General features: G+C 52.1%; 1 protein-coding gene across 2 annotated transcripts in view; it reads left to right on the top strand.

Annotated features, from left to right (window-relative positions):
• The window catches only part of MGMT (O-6-methylguanine-DNA methyltransferase), a 247,091-nt gene that overhangs the window by 45,767 nt on the left and 178,787 nt on the right, over positions 1–22,537 (top strand). For both annotated transcript variants that reach the window (XM_033129707.1, XM_033129708.1), the window contains exon 2: positions 4,204–4,340. In XM_033129707.1, coding sequence (XP_032985598.1) covers positions 4,216–4,340 — 125 coding nt within the window. In that variant the 5' untranslated portion in view covers positions 4,204–4,215. The remainder of the gene's footprint in view (positions 1–4,203; positions 4,341–22,537) is intronic.

The following is a 22,537-nucleotide window of genomic DNA, read 5'->3' as shown; positions in this document are numbered from 1 at the left end:
ACGTCACCTAACGAAGTGGCCAGCTGATGGGATACAGCCTGAAGTGACACATGCTGCTTGTCTGGAGCTCAGATTTGGAACCCACCAGTTGTTCCACTTATGGCCTGACTGCCTCGTTTCCCTCGCTTTCTGGTTGACTCGGTGTCCTGGGGCTTCTGGCGGCCACGCAGTTCTGCAGAGCTGGTCCTCAGTGTAATGGGGCAGCCCGTGCTCTGGCGTGAGTGTACACCGGGTGGACCAAGGGCAGTGCCACGGTGCTGGGCGTGCGGCGCAGACTGGTTCTGGTCATGGGGAAGCACGGTGGGCTTAGCGGTGGGCAGGCCGAGCTTCAGAGTCCTATGGTCTAGTTCAGAACTGCAGGTGCTGGCATGCTGGGTGTTACTTGGTTTAGACAAAGCCATTCCAGCTCAGGCCACACCGGGCTTGGCTGGCAGCCCTTCCCTAACTGCACGGCAGGCTACAGGCGTCTGCCTGTTGTTAGAGCCTAGCCGCCAGGATGAGGTTTACAGCAAGGATTTTCTCCCCAAGCTCTGCAGAGACCCACTCCTCTCTCCTACCTGGGAGAACTCGGACAGGTGGACCCTTGGGATCGTGTTCTGTCACCCTCATCGCCGTCCCCCTGGCCTGCTCCCGGGCCCTGCTCTGCACATTCAGTGTGGCTCCTGGCTCTTCTTGCAGTAGGGGTGGGGGTTGGCTGTGTCTTGTGGAGGACATAGGTGTCTTTCCGGCAGGAGTGCCTGCCCACCTGGCCTGTTCATGGCTTTCCGTGTTTCCCATGATTCCTACTTGACTGATGAGAAACAAGCCTGGGAAGGGGAGTGGATGTGTCCTGTCTGAGCCTTCTGCAGCACTGCTGGGTCCTTTTCCTCCTGTGGGGCTGATGTGGACAAAGCCCTCCTCTCCTAGCAGCTGGCCCTGCCCCTGCCTCTCGGCCCCCAAGCCAGCTCTGGGCTCCTGCCTGGGCCTTGAATCAGAGGCAAGACAGGAAGGCCGGGCAGCAGGGAATTGATGGTGGCCATAACGTCCTGTTTCCAGGGGCAACGGTGGCAACAGCGCCAGCTGCATGCCTGCAGTCACCGGCTGTCCCCACAGATGTTTCCTGAGGCTCGGTTCTGGCTGTGGTTGGACTGTGGCCAGCCTTGGCTCCTACAGTTTTCTGAGCCTGCTTCTCCAGCCTTCCCAGAAGTTCTGAGTTATGAAACAACCTTCCAGTAAATGGCTTTTGTGCTTCAGTTAGCCGGTATCAGCTTCTGAGGCTTGCAATTAAGGAGCCCTGCCTATGATGGGACTATGGCTTGTCACGGTCCAGGTCTGACGCCTGAGCCCCAATCGGCCCAGAAACAGCCTGATGGGGGCCAGTGCTTCTGAGCAGGGCCCAGGTGGGAGGCACGGATCGGGGGAACATGTGTGCACAGCTGTACAACCATAAGCGGGTTTGGCTATGCGACCTCTTGCAGCTTCAGCATGCTAACGTGCAGGGTGAGTGTTCCGGAGGGGTGGCATGTCCTGGCTGCTTTGTGTACCCCACAATCCTTTCTCCAAGCAGTCTTCCAGAAACACACTTTGGAAAATGCAATACGGGACCCTTGGCCTGGATGGTGGACACACGCGTGTGATGCAACTGCTTTCAGTGGGGCCCTGACTCCTGGTTTCAGACTCCCCTTCCCAGTGCTTACCAGCAGCTCAGGGGGCAGGGACACGTCCCCAGATGTGAGAGGGGAAGGCAACACTTGATTCTGGCTCCAGGAAATGAGGGCAGGCCCCAGGGGGCTGGGAGAAGGGGTAGCCACTTGCTTTTGAAGAATGATCAGACTTTGATGCTGTTGGATAAGATTTTGGGAGGAGAGCTGAGCGCAGGACAAGATCAAAGGCCAAGGTCATCTGTGGTGGGCATAACTAAACCCAAGTCCTTCCAGGGTGCCAGGTCTATACACACGTTCCCACTGATCCCGTGCTCACCCTGTGACTCAGGTGTCATTTATCCTATAGGGAAAAGCTCTGGCTCAGGGACGTTAGACGACTTTCTCAGAGTGACAGGCGTGGGTGGGATCCTTGCTCCCGTGAAGTGGAGGGGTGGGAAGATCCTCTCGGAAGCTTGGCTTCTATCCCTCAGGCTGCGGGCACCTGGGGTGGCACGTTCGGGGCGAGTGATGTGTCAGAGAGTGTCTGATGTCAGGCAAACATCGGAGGAGGTTTTCCAACGAAATCCTGTGTCCACTCACTGGAACTGGAAAGAGAGCCGGCTCAGAGGCTTGTCATTGTGCACAAAAAGGGGGTGTTGAGCAGGGCGGCTCTGGGGTCTGGGGGCTTAGGGTGGGCTTGTGGGGTCCTGTTCACACACTGTGGGGTTTGGGGAACACTGCCTGGCCTCTTGTAAACGTCCCTGACTCCTGTGGCCTCTGGGAATCTGTGGTACTAGGAGCAGGAGGGAAAGGGCACCTGGGGGGTTGGGAGGCTTCACGGCCAGGCAGACGCCTGGCTCCATGGTGCAGGCTGGATGTGTAGGGACAGAATAGCCCAGCCGTGGACAGCAGTGTCAAGGCCGAGGGACCCAACCGTGCTACATAGGGGGTGCCCAGGGACTGGGGTGGGGGACTGGGTGGGGGATGAGGGAGCAAGGGCGCCAGTGCAAGGGCCTTGAAGCCTCAGCAGACCTGTTCTGTAGACGCCACATGGGAAGTGTTTCAGGGCCACGCTGTCCCTGTCACAGCCAGTCAGCTCTGCCACTGGAGCGTGGAGGAAGCCACAGCCAGTGTGCAAATAGGGGCATGGCTGGTCCTAATAAAACTTTACAGAAGCAGGTGGCGGGCGCAGTTTGGCCCCTGGGCTGCAGCTTGCTGACTGCCATAGCCCCTCATGTAGTTAGCAGGTGACTTGTTGTTCGGGGTGGGGGTGCGGGTGGGGGTGAGAGACCCCAGGTGTGAGGAGGGCCCGGAGAAGTCCTTCCACATGCAGGCCAGAGTTGAGGGGGTCTCCAGGAGGACAGCATGGAAATGAGCTGCAGATGCTGAGATCCAGGGGCGTGAGGGGGGCCGGTGAGAGGCAAGGAGGTGCATCGTGGGGTGCATCCTGGTGTGGGTGGGGCAGGGACGGACTGTAGTGCCTTCACTCAAATGTTCCCTATGGAGGGAACTTATGCAGGGTGACAGTTTTGGACAAGGTCATTGGAGATGCCCCTAGGACAAAGAAGGAGAGAGAGTAAGAGAGAGAGAAAGGGAGCGAGCAGTCCAGCTGTGGTCAGGAGCTCCCCGGAAGTCGTGGTGGGGCAGCTTCTGCTGTGTCAGTTTATCTGGTATTAGTGGAGGTGGGACTCTGGGGAACAGTGACGTATGAGGTCACAGAGGCACACTCTGCCTCTGGGTTGTTTGCAGAAGCCGGAGAAGGAGCGCGAAGGCATGTATGGTCCACGTCATCCTTCCACAACCCCCTCCTGAATCACTGTCCTCTTGCCTCCCCGAGTCAGAGTGATTGTGACAAAATATCAAGTCCCCACCCCTTTCCCCGGCCTGTTACTGGCGTCTCACTGCTCTTAGCACATCTATTCTTGCTTTTAAGGCTTTGCTCTATTGCTATGTTGACCAACATTAATATCTATCAAAATTAACATGGTAGGATAGTTTTTATACATCTGTACATTTCTTTGAATGTAAGTAAAATACATGCTTTCCAAAATGTAAGAGCTTTTTCCAGCATGCATGTGCTTCCCTGCCCACCTAACAGGTGCCGTGGGGTGGGTAAGAGCTGGGTTGACTCTCACTGTTTCTGTAATTCATTTCCCACGTGCTTTCTTGTTAAATATACTTTATTCAAAATACCGTATTTTGTCTTCAGTTTTTATGAAGGAGAAACTTGTCCGTCATTGTATTGTTTCATTAAAGCAAGGGTTGCTTCGTTTTAGGTCCTAATTAAAAGGAGCTCTTCCTTTCCATGCATTGGTTACAGACACATGAGAAGAGGGAGACAGTAATTTCAGGAAGTAAAAGCAGTGTGCTATTGGTTGGCTGCTGTAGGCCATTAGGGTAATTTTCTGTCCTCAAAGTAACTATTTTGGAAAAATGACACAGTACATGACCACATTCCCCAAATGGGGAAAACTTTGGGAGATGTTTCATGTCTTAAATAACTGGTCATCTGTTGTGCTTTAAAAGTGACCCAGCTCTTTCACATACACTTTCTTACCTGCTCCAAACATTGTCTCTGCAGGTACTTGGGAGAATGGAGAAGACCTGTGAAATGACGTACAAAGTGGTAGCCAGCCCTCTGGGGAAGATGGAGCTCTCTGGCTGTCAGCAGGGTCTGCATGGGCTCAGGCTGCTCGGCAGGAAGACCCCAGACACTGGGTGAGTCCTGAGTGGCACCCCCTCTGGGGGGGTGCTTCGCAGCCATGGGAGGAAGCACTATGGCTGCTGCCGTTTTCTACTGATCACGGGGTGACACGTAGCCATACGCTGCCAATCACAGAAATCAGAATCTCTCTAAGAACGCACGATGGCGCCGTGGGGGTCCTTCATTTGCAGCATCTGTGCTTGTTGCCCGAGAATTTTCCACCATCAGTTAACCACAGGGCCGTGTGCTTGAGTTAGCGGCTCCAAGGCGTTTGATTGCTGTGTACATTACAGAGGAGTTGGTGGTTTGTGACCGTTGAACATTAAGTCTTCAACCCGTGTGAGGTGGGAATCTCTGGAAATTTGGTGACACAGAGATGCTTGCCTCATCTTGATTTTTAAGTCAGGCCCGGCCTTCCCGGTTCAGTCTGCCAGGGGTTTTCTACTAAAGCCTTGGAATTGCCTAATCAGGAGTTCGCTGGCCTCTCAGCTGCCCTCAGAGCCGGTACAGCTGGGGAGGAAAGGGTATGAAGTTCCCTGTTTAGCATGACGTCAGGGGACGGCCATTTCCAGCAGGACACACGTTCCTCTCACTTTTGTGAATGCTCTCCACTGTATTTCTCTGATTGTAAAAGCATAAAAAATTTAAAGCACTCCTGAATGTTTTGTTCTGGAATGGAACATTTAATTTCCCCCACTCATTGATTGAGAGGAGTTGTGTTAAAATCACAGTTCTTGGGATTTCTGACAGAAGAAAAAAACCACCCGCGCCTGAGCTCAGTGTTTGTCTTAACGGGCTAATAAACACAATGCCAAGAACATTAGATAAAGAAAATACATAAGAAACATAAAAATTGATTTTAATGGAGCCCTGTCAGAGGCAGCCATAATGAGCACAAGCGCCGTAATAAATACCAGTTTCGCCTCCACTGTTGAGAATTTTCCTGTACAGCTGCATGTTACAATCAATATTCTTTCCTAAGACAAAAAATAAGCGAGCCTTTGAACGATACGAAGACACTCTTTAACTGTTGGAACCGTCTGGCTGTAGCGTTCAGAAAATCACAGGCACCAAATAATTTGTCAAGGAAAATGTCATTTTGTTTTTTAGCTTGTTCAGTTGCTCAATAACTTATAGGAATTACGTGTTGAGTTTCTTTTGCTGTGAAAACCACTCCTTAAAGTGAATTTGGGGAGGAAGAAGTAAAAAGAAAAAAAGCATAAGATATGCTGAGCTAAATGCCCATCATGGACGTGAAACTACAATGAAGGTGAGGCTTCAACTTGACTTTCTGCTTCGTGCACTTTCTGACTCATCAGCTCCAGACGTGAGACGCAGCCTCAAATAATGGCTTTGATGAGCTGCAGCTGACAGCTCAGAGGTGGGCTCTGGTGACGGGGTGGTCCCTGGGACCTTGGCGGCCTCCCAGCTTTCCTCTCTGCATCTCCAAGCTGTGGTCCTGGTCCTGCTTCTTCAGGCCAGCCTCTGGGGACCAGGCTGCCACCTCACATTCCAGGCAGCAGATAGAGGAGAAAGGAAGGAGGGAGCACCACCTGCCTCTCCAAAAGAAGCGCTAACGTTTTCTCTTTTGTCTCATTGGCTAGAACTCGGTCACGTGGCCACACCTCTCTGCAAGGCATGCTGAGTCATGATGTATTGGCTAAAATTAAGGTTTCTGTGTAAGGAAGAACTTGGAAATGGATGTTGGGGGCCAGCCAGCAGTCGTGTGTGTGTGTACACACACACACACACACACACACACACACACACGATGCCAAAGAAAACACCTACACATTTTAAGAAAGGAAAAAACTGTATTAAAATTACACTGATGGTAACCACTTGAGCACCTCTTGCAACTGCAGAAGTCAAACGTGACTTGTGTTCATCTTTTGTTATCGGTGTATATTGAGTATTACAATTTTAATACAGTTTTTTCCGATCTTAAAATGTGTATACATTGTTTTGGCAGCCTTGGTATGTATGAGTGTGTATCTATCTATATATACAGAGAGAGAGAGATAGACACACACACACACGGTTAATTTGGGGGAGGGACAGTTAAAAGTCAGAATAGAAAATCCTAATGTCTGTGACTACAGACAATTTGTTTCTTCCTTTCTGATCTTTCTGCCTTTTGTTTCTCCATCTTACTGCACTGCCTAGAACCTCCAGTATGGTACTGAATAAAAGGTGAGATGCTGGCCCTCCATCCCTGGTGTCGTGCAGGGGATCCTGTTCACAGCGCCATTTGTCGTGCGGGGTGGCCTGCGGGGTCTCTGGTCCCGCTCCCCACATAAGAACGCAGCATATGACTAGGCCAAACAGGAACACCCACGGAGCCATAGGTAGGGGAGTCATACCACTATACTCTCACTGGCGGCTGGGTTGGAGACACAGGGACCAGGAGCAACACAATTCTCAACCCTCACTGTGCCGCTTGCAGGCTCAGCCACCATCTTCTTGCTAGCTCCCCCTTTTTTCTGCTAGCCTAGCCACGGCAGTTATATTCATGGCTAATGGCTCACTGGTTACAGCTGACGGCCAACTAGCCACAGCTGATGGCCATTTGATCACAGTCGACGGCCATTTGCTACCTGAGCCAGCACCTTTCTATGTGAGGCCGAGAGCCTGGAAACTGCTTTTTGGGGATCTGTCCCCACACTCTACCCCTACAGGGTCTCGCCTCACAATCTATGAGACAAGCGTCTTCCGCGAGGGGCCCTGTGCGAGGAGCCTGGAGGTGAATGCTATTTCCTGGACACAGCCAATCTCTCTGGTCACAGCCAGGGTTTCTCAGGGCACCACCAGTACTTCTGGGCACAGCCAGACTTCCTGGGCTTCTTAGGGTACCACTAGTCTCCCCGGGCACAGCCAGGGTTTCTCAGGGCACCACCAGTACTTCTGGACACAGCCAGACTTCCTGGACTTCTTAGGGTACCACTAGTCTCCCCGGGCACAGCCAGGGTTTCTCAGGGCACCACCAGTACTTCTGGACACAGCCAGACTTCCTGGACTTCTTAGGGTACCACTAGTCTCCCCGGGCACAGCCAGGGTTTCTCAGGGCACCACCAGTACTTCTGGGCACAGCCAGACTTCCTGGACTTCTTAGGGTACCACTAGTCTCCCCGGGCACAGCCAGGGTTTCTCAGGGCACCACCAGTACTTCTGGACACAGCCAGACTTCCTGGACTTCTTAGGGTACCACTAGTCTCCCCGGGCACAGCCAGGGTTTCTCAGGGCACCACCAGTACTTCTGGGCACAGCCAGACTTCCTGGACTTCTTAGGGTACCACTAGTCTCCCCGGGCACAGCCAGGGTTTCTCAGGGCACCACCAGTACTTCTGGACACAGCCAGACTTCCTGGGCTTCTTAGGGTACCACCAGTCTCCCCGGACACAGCCAGGGTTTCTCAGGGCACCACCAGTACTTCTGGACACAGCCAGACTTCCTGGACTTCTTAGGGTACCACTAGTCTCCCCGGGCACAGCCAGGGTTTCTCAGGGCACCACCAGTACTTCTGGGCACAGCCAGACTTCCTGGACTTCTTAGGGTACCACTAGTCTCCCCGGGCACAGCCAGGGTTTCTCAGGGCACCACCAGTACTTCTGGGCACAGCCAGACTTCCTGGACTTCTTAGGGTACCACTAGTCTCCCCGGGCACAGCCAGGGTTTCTCAGGGCACCACCAGTACTTCTGGGCACAGCCAGACTTCCTGGACTTCTTAGGGTACCACTAGTCTCCCCGGGCACAGCCAGGGTTTCTCAGGGCACCACCAGTACTTCTGGACACAGCCAGACTTCCTGGGCTTCTTAGGGTACCACCAGTCTCCCCGGACACAGCCAGGGTTTCTCAGGGCACCACCAGTACTTCTGGACACAGCCAGACTTCCTGGACTTCTTAGGGTACCACTAGTCTCCCCGGGCACAGCCAGGGTTTCTCAGGGCACCACCAGTACTTCTGGGCACAGCCAGACTTCCTGGACTTCTTAGGGTACCACTAGTCTCCCCGGGCACAGCCAGGGTTTCTCAGGGCACCACCAGTACTTCTGGGCACAGCCAGACTTCCTGGGCTTCTTAGGGTACCACTAGTCTCCCCGGGCACAGCCAGGGTTTCTCAGGGCACCACCAGTACTTCTGGACACAGCCAGACTTCCTGGACTTCTTAGGGTACCACTAGTCTCCCCGGGCACAGCCAGGGTTTCTCAGGGCACCACCAGTACTTCTGGACACAGCCAGACTTCCTGGACTTCTTAGGGTACCACTAGTCTCCCCGGGCACAGCCAGGGTGTCTCAGGGCACCACCAGTACTTCTGGACACAGCCAGACTTCCTGGACTTCTTAGGGTACCACTAGTCTCCCCGGGCACAGCCAGGGTTTCTCAGGGCACCACCAGTACTTCTGGGCACAGCCAGACTTCCTGGACTTCTTAGGGTACCACTAGTCTCCCCGGGCACAGCCAGGGTTTCTCAGGGCACCACCAGTACTTCTGGGCACAGCCAGACTTCCTGGACTTCTTAGGGTACCACTAGTCTCCCCGGGCACAGCCAGGGTTTCTCAGGGCACCACCAGTACTTCTGGACACAGCCAGACTTCCTGGACTTCTTAGGGTACCACTAGTCTCCCCGGGCACAGCCAGGGTTTCTCAGGGCACCACCAGTACTTCTGGGCACAGCCAGACTTCCTGGACTTCTTAGGGTACCACTAGTCTCCCCGGGCACAGCCAGGGTTTCTCAGGGCACCACCAGTACTTCTGGACACAGCCAGACTTCCTGGACTTCTTAGGGTACCACTAGTCTCCCCGGGCACAGCCAGGGTTCCTCAGGGCACCACCAGTACTTCTGGGCACAGCCAGACTTCCTGGACTTCTTAGGGTACCACTAGTCTCCCCGGGCACAGCCAGGGTTTCTCAGGGCACCACCAGTACTTCTGGGCACAGCCAGACTTCCTGGACTTCTTAGGGTACCACTAGTCTCCCCGGGCACAGCCAGGGTTTCTCAGGGCACCACCAGTACTTCTGGACACAGCCAGACTTCCTGGACTTCTTAGGGTACCACTAGTCTCCCCGGGCACAGCCAGGGTTTCTCAGGGCACCACCAGTACTTCTGGGCACAGCCAGACTTCCTGGACTTCTTAGGGTACCACTAGTCTCCCCGGGCACAGCCAGGGTTTCTCAGGGCACCACCAGTACTTCTGGGCACAGCCAGACTTCCTGGACTTCTTAGGGTACCACTAGTCTCCCTGAACACAGCCAGGGCTCTCAGGGCACTGCCACTCTCTCTGGGCACAGCCAGACTTCCTGGACTCAGCCAGGGCTCTCAGGGCACTGCCACTCTCTCTGGGCTCTCAGGGTACCGTGCTGGAACAACAGCGGCTCACAGTCAAGGTGCTTACATATTCTCAATGGTGGCCGGTCAAGACACAAAAGCAAATATACGCCAGTTCCCCTACATGGTGGTATGTTCCCAAACAAATAGTCAAGCTGTCCATTAAATTAGGGATGGAAGGCAATTCCCCATATTCCATAGTCATTCGCCAGGGCTGTCCTGGGGGTGAGGGATGACCTTGACCTCGCCTTCAGCTCCCACGGAGGACTCAGCAAGCCATTCCTCCTGGGACTACAAGTCCCGCATCCGGGCTGCCTCAGCAAGCACTTCCCAGCCCACAGGGCCGCAACAACCTTCGCTTTCTCCGGCCTCTGCTGGTTGGGGAACCCTGGATGTCTTCCCACCCCTCCACGGGGGTCCAGCCCCCATGCAGCTGCTCCTCCTGGTCTTCCTGAGACTGAGTGTTCATAGGCACAAACTGCTCCACCGCCCTTTGGAGAGCTTTGGCCGACACCATACCCTGCTCGCTGCACCATTTGTCGTGCAGGGGATCCTGTTCACAGCGCCATTTGTCGTGCGGGGTGGCCTGTGGGGTCTCTGGTCCCGCTCCCCACACAAGAACGCAGGACATGGTGAGGCCAAACAGGAACACCCACGGAGCCATAGGTAGGGCAGTCACACCACTATACTCTCCCTGGCGGCTGGGTTGGAGACACAGGGACCAGGAGCAACACAATTCTCACCCCTCACTGTGCCGCTTGCAGGCTCAGCCACCACCTTCTTGCTAACTCCCCCTTTTCTGCTAGCCTAGCCACGGCAGTTATATTAGTGCCCAATGGCTCACTGGTTACAGCTGACGGCCACTAGCCACAGCTGCTGGCCATTTGATCACAGTCGACGGCCATTTACTACCTGAGCCAGCACCTTTCTATGTGAGGCCGAGAGCCTGGAAACTGCTTCTTGGGGCTCTGTCCCCACACCTGGGTCCAGTGTTTCACCAGCGTGACATGACCTTTGCTGGTTTTATAGGAGTCCTTTCTCAGGCTGAGAATCCTGCCTCAAACTGTTGGATGTTGTCCATGTGTCAACTTAATTACTCATATTTTTCTCCTTTATTTTTTAAATATGAAGTCAATTTTAGGATTTTTAAATCAATTTTGAAATGCTGGACTATATCACTTAATTCATGATATAATGTTTTTGTTTGCTTGTTTTTTACACATTACTGGTTTAGATTTGCTACTTTGTTTAGGATTTATGTGTTTAAGCTCATGAGGCATGTTAGTCTATGATTTTCTTCATTTATAATATCTTTGTCAGGTTTTGCATTCGGGTTACTCTGACTACAGAAAATCGTGTTCCCTCTTTTCTTTTTTTTCTTTTTTTTTAATTTATTGGGGTGACAATTGTTAGTGAAATTACATAGATTTCAGGTGTACAATTCTGTATCACATCATCTATAAATCCCATTGTATGTTCACCACCCAGAGTCAGTTCTCCTTCCATCACCATATATTTGCCCTCTTTTCTGTTTTGAAAGAGTAACGTGTGGAATGAGTATGACTTTTCCGCCAAGCTCAGGAGGCATTCACTTCGGACGCCATCTGAGTCTGCGTGTTTTGTACTGAGAGGCTTCTGGTTAGAACTCCTTTAGCTTCATCGAATTAGGTGCTGCCCGGCCCTCCTGGAGGGGAGCATCCCCACGCTGGCTTGGCTTATGCAGGGAGAACCATCTGTGCCCTCCAAAGCCATGTCCTCTAGCTCTGCTGATGGACCGTGGCGGGGGTGGGGGTATTTGGGGCAGAGCACCCTCCTGGGCCTGGGCCCCTATGTGCACTCACCTTCTCTTGGTGCCCCGGAGTCCTGGGTCTTGAGTTCCTCTGAAGCCATGCCACCTCCTTCGATGGACAAGTTGGAAGGTGGCCACCGATGTCTGTCTGCAGTGTGCCTCCTGCCCCTCACGTCAGCCTGTTTGCCTGAGTATGTGGCTTCATACGGTGACCATGGAGTTGTCATTTGTATAGCTTACGTTACTCGTCCTTCCTTCCCTCAAAATATTTGAGTGAAGGATACCAGGTTGGAAAGTGGTCTCCTAGTCTCAGTTTGATCACGTCCTGTTGCCGTTAACAACTGCCGTATTCCGGAGTCGTTGGTTGCATGCAGGAGCCTGATCCCTCCCCGCTCCACTCATGGGGCTACAGAGCTCTGACCTCGTCATCATTCCTGCAGGATCTAAAATCTGGTGAGAAGGGTTGTAGAATGTTTATTTTTCTAATGTTATTTTGGGACTTGTTTAGTATTTGATTACTTGAAAAAATGGACTATACAACCTTGGGTCATAGTTAACGTTATGAAAATAGCAGTAGGGTTTTTGGATTTGGGATACTGGAGACAAGGCACATGCTTCTCGTTTCACTTATCAAAGGTTTACCTTTGCTTTTCATTTATTTTTTTCCATGTAAACCTTCTTAGAAAAATACAGGAGTGCAATACTAAAAAAGCATACATGTGCCAATGAAACTAAACCATCCTACAACTTTTTGTATTAGGTTGGAGCAAAAGTAATTGCGGTTTAAAAGGTTAAAACTAATTGCAAAAACTGCACCAACCTCATATTTTTGAAAAACTTCAAGTTGTGTGCAGGCTGTTCTGTTGTTTATAGGGACATATGGTATCCTAGCGACAGTGGCTCACTGACAGAGCTGACATTTCTGACTTTGTGCCCCGCCAGCTCTGGTGTCGTGGTAGAAGCAGGACCCGAGCGCTTGGGTGGCTGGACAGGGCCTCTGCCAACCAGTTGGACTGGCCCCGCTGAGACACGAGAGAATGTTACTGCAGGGCCTCTGTGCCAAAACTGGGAGCGGGGTGTGGGGGGAGCGTCCGCCTCACTGGATGCACTCTTGGGTTTGCCCTTCAAATGTCCAAAGTTGTCGCCCCGTGGAAAGAGTGAAGGTACCTTGGGGTCCTCCTGCCGGGAAGGGGGACTCGTGAAGTCACATCAGGTCCATTGAGCCTGTCAGCTTGACCCAGTAGTGACTGATGCTTTCCACGTGCATTTGCTTCTTTCCTGGCACTCCTGAAATACTTTAAGTAAGTGGGCCATCGGGGGAACAGGAGGCTGTCTGGGGCCTGTGCCTGCCGCGTGCCCTCCCTCCTGCCAGTACCTCTCTGCAGGCCAGTCGGATGGTTGCTGGTTCCAGGTAGTTCCTGAGGGTCCGCGTGTCTCAAAAACCTTCCCGGGAAATTCATACATGCTTTCCTTCCGGCAGATTGGGCCACTGTAATACACATACTCGCAGCACTTATTTTATTATAATTGATCTTTCAAGGAAGAGAAGAAAGTGTTAAGTCTAAACACTTGAAGAAGCACTCTTCCCGTCAAAATAACATCCAAAACACGCTCCGCAGGGTTTTTACCTGCAGCAAGTTTAGTTGTCTCATTGCTTTTCTTCAGCGGCTCAAAATAATGATTTGTGTTGTATGCGCTTAAAAAACGTAATTATTTTATTTTACAGAGTGTTCCTTAAGGAGGTCTCTTGAGTCAAATCAGCATGTCTCTGTGAGGAAAACTTCCCAAGCTCTCTCTGGCTTTTATAGAAATCGTCTGTATTTTGGAATAAGTGCTCGAGTGCCGTGGTGAGCCTGGCATGCCTCGTTCTTGCCTCCGCTCGGCTCCCTAAGTCGGAATCCTCAAGGCTCCTCACCTCCCGGTGTCTGAATTAGGGGTGAATTTCCAGTCATGCACCGGGAGCTGTCTCAGGGCCCAGGCTATCATATCAGTAACACAGATTGTGTCCCTCTGAACACTTGCAGCGCGGTGCCCCTTAGAAGCGAGACAGTGGCCTTGTCTTTCAGGTTTGTGGCTGAAGGGGACACAGGAGGCCAGGATGTTTCTTGTGAAGGTTCCTGTGTTCCCATGGTGGGCAGGGGCTGGGGGGTTCGGGGGCTGCAGAGTTGTGTGCAGCATCTTAAGCTCACAGCCCTGGGACCTCGTTAGTAAAGTAAAGGAAAGCCACGTGATGTGCTGTGACGTCACCTTGGGGTGCGATGCTGTGGCCTCCACACTGAGCCTTCCAAGCCCTTAATAAAGGGGGGCTGCCTGCGTTGTGCAGACGGTGGCGCTGAAAAGTCCCATCTCAGCTTGATTGGCAGTTGGTGCCTCCCTCGCAGGGTACCCCCGTGGAAGCCCGAAAGGTGGGGTGCCGTGTTTATTATAAGGCCGTATAGTTTCTAACGTAGAAGATATCAGCAGTGCGTGGCTTCACTAGCTTTTGTCCTCTTCTCTGGACGTTTAAGTTCTTTCAAAAGCCTCGCTCACTGACCCACCGGTTACCTGGGTCAGGGTGGAAGGGTGTTAGCAGTCCACTGGACAGTAAGCAAATGTCACTCAGATTTCAAGTGTTTATATTCTGGACCCACCTAAGAAAAAGAGCGACATAGAAGTTTTACTCCCATCAATGTTACTACTGTGTTGCCGGGAGACAGAAATGGCAAAACTTGCGTACTTGTGCCTGAGAGTCAGAAGTGAGCTGGTTCATTTAATTCTGCGTCGGCCAGGATCTCCTGGAAGGGAGAAAAGGACACTTGAATGACAGCTGCAACTATGTGGGTTCAAAATAGGAGCCGAACTGTCAGAGTAAAGGGTAGATTTCAAAAGTTTCCCACGTTTGAACCGTAAGAGCGCTTGAGAGTAAAAGCGGAAAAGGTCTTTGTGGCCTGGTACATAAAACCCTAAGTCCTCTGCCCTGAATGACAGCGTTTCTTTAGGAGGCATAGGACTTCACCTCTGTCCTCGTCCGGTTTTGAAAGGGTGGCAGCTTTCCCAAAGAGACAGCACTCCTGTGCCCTTGATCCTGCCGCGGGTGGGCGCCCCTCTCCTTTTCTCCATAAACCGGAGGCGGCCTGGCCCCGTCCCGCCCTCCCTCGGGCTTGCCCTGTATGGTGTGCGGCCCTATGGGCTCCTCCACGTGCCCTCAGCAGCACCTGTGTTGACTCACAGCTGAAAGGAAATCATTTCTGCATTAAAACCCCTGGGCTCCTCTCCGAGCAGCAGCTCCCCCCTGGGAAGGCCCCCCAGGCTCGCGGGCTCTGTGTCTGCAGAGTCCCAGCAGGCTTGGGTCTTGCAGGAGCTGTTTGGATGGAGTTGGCTCTGTGACATGGTCCCGTGGAGCTGTCACTGCTGTGGGGTGGACGGGCCTGGACTCGGGCACGGTCTTTCCTGCTGCCTCCCTTCGGGTCTGGCTCCATGGTTCTCTGCCTTCATCCCCATGTCACCCGCCTCCTAGATGGTCTCTCCTGCCAGCCTCAAGCAGTCCTCACCCCATTCTCCTTTCTGCTTCTAATTAGCTGTGGTCTGGAAAATTGGTTAACAGGATTGTTCGAATTGTGAGAGGAATTAGGTTAAATAAACTCCTCTGAGAAAAACAGTGTAGAATTTATGACAGTGTTGTGGCACCTTGGAGGCCGTCTTCATTTCTTCTGGAGTCTTTCTCCAGAAGACCTTGGGTTGCCGGGAGTCGGGTGGACGTGAGGTAAGTGGGCACTTTGCAAGAACATGCCTGCTCGGTGGTGGCCAGGCCTTGTGCAGGAGCTGTGTACTCGTCACAGCAGTTAATCCTTGGAGCAGCTCCGTGCACTTGTACCGATGCCACTTTCTGGATGAAAGAAGTGGAGGTGGGGAGACGAAAGGCTGGTTCCAGGTCTCAGGAGGAACACTGGGGGGAAGGAGTGGCTGCTCCCTCTCCTCACCTCCAGTTTCCAACAGCGCTTGCCGCTGAGCTGCCCCCTCTTTCCTTGGCCTCGGAACTGTGGCGGGGAGCCTGCCAGACAGGCCTGCCTGCGGCGTAGTAATTCAGAGTGTGGCCTTTGTACTGCCTGCCTGCATGGGAATGTCTTTAGAATAGCATGTCCACCAGTTCATGTCTGATTTGGAAATTCGGAGTCAGAACTTACTGTGTGTGGAGTAGGGCTACGACTGCCTTGCCTCCCAGTAGGTGTTTGCCTGCTCACGTGTGCGTGCCACTGTAAGCTTCCAGGACGGAACTGAGAGCTTGCCCGGGACGGACGGGGCCAGAGCTGACGCTGCACGAGGAGCTTGGTTGCTGAAACTCAGCCATTTCTCGGGACTCCTTCCTCTGCACCAGGGTTGCAGCCCAGCACTTTGTTCCCCTGCTCTTTGGTGGAAATACAAGTATTTTATCTAAGACCGTTGACATATATTTCTCATATTTTGCCATGGGATTTTGATTTCCAGAATTTTTATTGTTAAATGGCTATAATATTTTACGGTATTTAAACCATCCATGACTAGTGAAGAATTTTCAATTTTTTTTGTTTTGTTTTGTAAGTGTTAATGTCATTTAAGCTGTAAACTCTCAAAATATACTTGGTTTGTTAAATTTCTTTCCTTTAAATTGTATCAGTAATTAGATCAGCTCCTTGATATTAACGTACAGGCTAGCTGTTGCATGCTGATCAGTTCAGAATGTAAATTGAATTAAAGGTTAAATGAGTTTAATTTTTGAATTGAACTGAAGCATTGTCTTGTGTCAGATTCATCCAGAATTGTTATTTCCAGTTGCTGTATCAAGTGACAGACAGAAGTGGGTCTTTTTGTGATGAAAACATTGAATAAATTTAGGATTATGTTAGTCACTTGTTCGCTCATTCTCAAAACCTGTGAGTGCCTGTGTGACCGGGAATATGCACTGGGGATCAGGAACAAATGAATGTGACAGCCCCACGTGTGGAGCCCGAGCCCAGCACGGGAGACTGGCCTGGGTGGACAGCGTAGTGTAGTGTTGTGTGTGCGACCCCACAGCGGGTGTGTGTGAGCTTGTGTGGAGGTTGTTGAAATGGCCAAGACAAGGGATGGTGTGGGCTGAGCCTGGGCCACTGGCAGTAGGACCGCGTGGGACTGGGCGGCTTGGGACATCGCTTGGGGGCAGAGCCAGTGAGACGTGGCATCTGACACAGGAAGGATGAGGCGGGGCCTGGCTGGGGTAACTCGTCAGGCGGTGGTCCGGGCTCTTAGGCCGGGGGCACATGGAAGCAAAGAGGGGGCGGGCAAGAAGAAAATAAACATCCGGGGGAGCAGCTGGTCAAGAAGGGAGCTGGACAACAAGGGAGCTGGTCAAGAAGAAGCACCAAAAGAAAACCAAACAAAAATATAGACAGAGAAGAGAACAGGGAGAGAATGGAGGCTGAGGACGGGCAATCAGGTGTTGTTAGAACAGCTTTGGGGCATCTGCTTCCTGGTGTCGGACTCAGGGGTGAATAATCCTGACTTCAGGCTTGTCTTTGTTCTCTGAAAGAACAATTCCTTGGCACTTTGGTCTTCCTTGAGACCAACATGCCACAGCTAATTATGTTTTTGCAGTTTTGACTCCTGGAGGCCCACTGAATGGTGTGTGTCACCATCTGTCTGGAGTCGAAATGGCTCCATCCTAAAACAGTGAATCAGACATGAGGATGGGCCATGCCTCCAGGGTCCGTGGGGATGTCCCGCAGGGACACAGGAACCTAAATGGAGGCGCGTTCACACCAAACACCCCACATTCCGGAATCGCTCTTAAACTTCGGGTTGGGACTCATGGGGGACAGGAGGGAGAGAACGTCTTTCCCAGAAATTCAGTTTATCGCGTTTGAGAGTTGTTCAGTGGTTTTCCATGTAGGACACCCCCATTTCCTTCCAGATTGGCTCCACTCGTAGTTACAGCTCCAGGGCAGTTGAGGGAAGAGCTCCAGTCTTCTGTCTGCAAAGCCCTCTGTTCTGGGTTCCCCTTCTCCGTGTCGTTGATTTGCTCTGGCGCTTTTGGCCCACTCTCCCTAGTTTCATTTAGACTGGGGTTCTCAGGGAAACACTGTCTGTAAGCGTTTCCACAACTCTCCATCTCCTCTCTCTAGATCTGCACACAAGCACACACGTTTTTCTCAGAAAGAGAGCATACAGCCTGGACTTCAGTCCACCTGCAGGTTCACAGATGGTTCTGTAGAAGAGCTCCGGGGACTGGCACACGCTTTCGTTTTCGGCATCCCTTGGCAGGATGCTGTGTGCTGAGGGATTGTGGTTTTCTTGCTGTGATTGTTGCTGACGGAATCTGTATTATTACTAGTAAAGCTGCTTTTCCTGTGCGTTCTTCCAGAAAGTTGGCCTCCCCACCCTCCCTGGCCAGCACAGGTGAAGCGTTTAGAAAACACTTCTTAATGAGCAGCAGTGGAATCCTTTAGCTGGTGAAACAGACATTTGCTCCTTCTGTAAATGTCTTCCTGCAGAACCCATGTCATTCGGGTGGGGCTGGAAAATTACTGGGCTGAGAACACGGCTTCTCTTTCTAAAGAAACTGCTGTTGCCAGGGAGTGGCCCCCTTCCAACCCAGTGATGGTGGGGCCCACTGGGAGAGGGGTTTGCACGTGTGGAATATTCACATTCCAACCAGAGTTTTCTGCCAGGGTACTTAGACAAGCTACAAATGGAGTATCAATAATTCTGGAAGGGTGCCATTGAGAGGGAAAGCGTTTTCCAGACCCAGCCCATAGCAATAGGAAAAGAGAAGCTTTAGAGCTGACTCTTCCCTCTGTCCCTTTCTCTGATGGGACACTGCCCTTGTCCCTTGTAGTGAGGTTGTACATATGTATGCACACACTCGTGTTACAACCAGCTGCATTCTAGGCATTTCGAATGTTCTGCCTCTTTAATGTTCCTTCCACTAAAAATACATTCTTGTAAAAGTAAGGGAACGGAGTTGTTTATTCTTCCTCTGAGTTATTACCCATACCTTAAAAGTGGCCTCCCCCAAATAGTGGTTTTTCTTTTCTGAAAAATCATCTGGAAAAATACCTAGCTTTCTGATCTTTATTTTATCCAGTTCAAGGTCTGTTCAGAAGAGTTATTGTATAACCGAGTGTTGCTTTTATTAAAAAGAACTGGGCCACTTATTTCCTTCAAAGTTTCTGGTGTGTTTAAATCTTCTCTAGGTAAACAAAACTTTTATTGAAAATAATATTTTGAGACTGACACCTTTCTCAGGACAGTGGTGCTGCAAGCCTCTTGTTTCCGCTGGCTGTGCTCATAGCCTGGGTCTCATATGTGGTTCCCGGGCAGCCAGCCGTGGGCATGCGGGGTGTTCTGTGGGCATGTGGGGTGTTCCGTGGGCATGTGGGGTGTTCTGTGGGCGTGTGGGGTGTTCCGTGGTCATGTGGGGTGTTCCGTGGGCATGTGGGGTGTTCTGTGGGCGTGTGAGGTGTTCCGTGGTCATGTGGGGTGTTCTGTGGGCATGTGGGGTGTTCTGTGGGCGTGTGGGGTGTTCCGTGGGCGTGTGGGGTGTTCCGTGGGCGTGTGGGGTGCTCCGTGGTCATGTGGGGTGTTCTGTGGGTGTGTGGGGTGTTCTGTGGGCATGTGGGGTGTTCTGTGGGCATGTGGGGTGTTCCGTGGGCGTGTGGGGTATTCCGTGGGCGTGTGGGGTGTTCCGTGGGCGTGTGGGGTGTTCCGTGAGTGTGTGGGGTGTTCTGTGGGCATGTGGGGTGTTCTGTGGGCGTGTGGGGTGTTCCGTGGGCGTGTGGGGTGTTCTGTGGGCATGTGGGGTGTTCCGTGGTCATGTGGGGTGTTCCGTGGGCGTGTGGGGTGTTCTGTGGGCGTGTGGGGTATTCCGTGGTCATGTGGGGTGTTCCGTGGTCATGTGCGGTGTTCCGTGGGCGTGTGGGTGTTCTGTGGGTGTGTAGGGTGTTCCGTGGGCGTGTGGGGTGCTCAGAGCTGGGGCGGAGGTCAGAGGCATCAGCCCCCTTCCTGTCCTCAAGAACCATGGAGTAGAGATGGAGGCCCCACTTCCAGGAGCAATAGTCAGGAATGGTGCGGCCCTGTGGCATTATTTGGTCGGAAGTTAAACCTTAGGTCTTTCAGAAATTTTCCCAGCACCTCTGGCTGGGCTCTTCCACTTTCTGTCCCCAGCCTTCACACAGACTCATCTTCTACCACCTGCATCTGTGGGTGTCTCTGTCATGGCTTCCATCAGTTTGCACACAGCCATGAACTACTTTTCAAGGAATTGAAGAAATGCTGATATTCCCATCAAATAGAAACCAAGACTTGCACGGGGCAGCACAGACTCCAGTGGATGGATGGGTAGGCCTACTTTCTGAACGCTCCTTGCAGACTGCTCCCGAGATTTCCTGGTCCCTGGACAGAACTGTCAGGGCCTCGGGCAGTGAGCGTCCAGGCAGCCTTCTGCTTCTCACATGAAGACATTCAGCCCAGGGATTGAGTGTCCTGCCAAGGCCACCATGCCATGTGGCGAGGGCATATGGCTGGCTGTAGACTTACAGTCTGAGGCTCTTTCCACTTTCTTGGAAGGCTTGTTTGGGGCAGACCCTTGTCTGCCAGCAGGTGATCCTGTGTCCTGTGTGTGTGGCTGCAGTTAGCTGCCAAACCTGCTTGGGCACAGCTGCCGTCTGCTGGTGAGAATCCGCCTGCCCTCCAGGGGTGTTTGAGTTTTCAGGATCATCTTAGAGCTCTACAAGGCATTTGGGTCTCCCCATCTCTGAGGGCCGGTCCTGAGCCGTGGTGGCGGGACCCAGGCACAAGTGAGGAGGCGGCAGACCAAGAGGGTGACAGCAGGAAGCAGACCGGGCTGTATAGGAACAGGCATGGGTGCATTCAGGCTGCTGGTGCCAGGGAAGAGGGCGTCCTCTGGCTGCTGTGTTGTCCGTGAGGAGAGGATGGGATATGGGGGGGAGCCTGGCTGGGGAGAGCCGAGGGCTGTGGTGGATGGATCAGTTCTTCCAGGTGCCGACGGAAGCCTGTGCGCAGAGGCTGGAGAGGTGAGATGCCAGAGCGCAGGGTGGGCGGGCACCACCTCACACTGCCTCATGATGCCGTTTTCCATAACGTCTCATTTCAGGAAGGAGGAAACCATAGCTAGCTGATTTCTTTATTAGAGTTCATTAATTTATTAACTTGGCCTGTATGTTGAAGGCAAGAAAGGAGTTTTTTATAACTTCAGTGTGCTGACATGCTCTCTTCCCCGTCCCACCGCGTCCTGTCCGGTGCATTAGAACAAGGGACGGATTTCTGCCTGGACTTGTCTGTCCGTTTCCTGAACTCCTTCACTTCTGCGGCCTTCCTTTCCTCAGCTTCATCAGGCCAGAGCCGGGGGTCCCGTGCTAAAGGGTTCATTAATCGTATGATATCTACTTGTTTTCTTGCCTCTGAGTTTTCGAGAGCTCTCCAGATTTTTATTACCTAAAGATCCATATGCCATAGACATAATACCATCAACTGGAAATTGCCTTCTGGAAAAGAAATTGACAAAACAACTTTATAGTTGGCATTTTTAGCCTTAATATCTGAAGGCCAAAAGCATGTCCGGGATTTATGGAGTTCCTGAATTTAAAATATAAGCAATAAAATTTTCTGAAGGTGGGTCCCCATCTGCATCTATTATTATAAAACCCTTAAAGTTACTTTAGCATGTGACATATTAAGCTTTTTTTTTTTTTTTTGCCTTTTACTTTCTGACAAATTGTGTCTAAGGAAATTAGTTTGCTTGCATGAAAAGTTATCTGTGTTTGCAAACTTGAATAGTTTTGCTGGTTAAGCAGTCTAGAGATGATAAACTTTTTTGTCAAAGGATGGCTTTGTGGTATTGTATTAAGAAGAATCGGGGCTGTGTGAGAAACTCACAGAAGAGGTCTGTTTTACAGCATGTCCGCTGCCCTCCCGCCAGGGCGTTACAGGGTCGTTTGAATTGACAGAACTAAAATCTGTATAATATTCTCTTTTTAAAAATCTGTTTTCAGTTTATTTACCTGATACGGAGGCACAGAGGCAGAAACCCAAGAGAAACGGACGTCATTTTTCTCAGGTTCCACGCAGGGCTGGGCCAGCTGAGCACTTCTCTGGATGGCCGCCGTCTCAGAGGACAGTCACGTGGTTGCAGCTAGGTTAGGGGAAGAAATTCCCTTTTGTGCATAATTGGTGTGGCTTTGACCCAACTACTCCCTTTTGTGGTAAAATACACAGAATTTACCATTTTAACCACTTGTAAGTGTACAGCTCAGTGGCATTAAGGACACTCACATTGTCACATAGCCGTCACCTCCATCCGTCTCCGGGATTGTTGCCGTCTTCCCAGACTAAAGCTTCGTCCTCATAAACAGCCTGGAGCCACTGTGAGCCCAGCCCCTGGCACCCCCTCCCTCATCTGCCTCCTGTGTCTGTGCCCACACACCTTCCGATCCCCAGAGTTGCTCCCACCAGGAGGAACATATGGGGTCCCAGTCCCCTGCACGTTCATAAACCAGTGTGGCTTGGATGGCAGGTGGGCGTCGGGGTGCCTTCTTCCTCAGTGGCAGGGAGCGCCACGAGCCCCTTGCCTTCCTCAGCCTGTCCCATCAGGAGCACGGGGGCTGCGGAAGCAACATGGCCAGTTTTTGCTCATAGGTGGGGAAGGACTTGGAAGAAGTGTGAAGCTTTATACAGTCGTGGGGAGGTGTTGGTGATGAAAACAGGACCCCAGTGCATGGAACTGTGTCGTAAGGCAGACGCTGAGGACAGGCACCCAGGAGCGTGGAGCCAGGCCCGGCCACCCCAACACACGTGTGGCATGGGATCAGAAATTGCTGGAAGGCCCTGGGGTTGCCCCAGACGTGGCCCGTGCAGCCTGGCATGTTGTCCTGTGTGCAGTGGGCCTCGGCGATCATTCTCGAGGGCAGGGAGGTGCTGATCCCATTTGCACAGACAAGTGCTGAGAGGGGAAGGCAGCTGGGAAGTTATTTCACGGTCATTTCTATCAGGGAAAGTGGGGAGAAGGGAAACTCTGGTGGGCTCGTGCTTTTTGAAGCCTGCTAATGACTACATTTGGATTCCGGGTCAGTTTGGTGAGCCTTTCG

This window comes from Rhinolophus ferrumequinum, chromosome 16 (genome assembly GCF_004115265.2).
Source record: "Rhinolophus ferrumequinum isolate MPI-CBG mRhiFer1 chromosome 16, mRhiFer1_v1.p, whole genome shotgun sequence".
NCBI lineage: Eukaryota > Metazoa > Chordata > Mammalia > Chiroptera > Rhinolophidae > Rhinolophus > Rhinolophus ferrumequinum.
The sequence above is the reverse complement of the archived record's forward strand: the minus strand, read 5'-3'. Positions and strand labels throughout refer to the sequence as shown.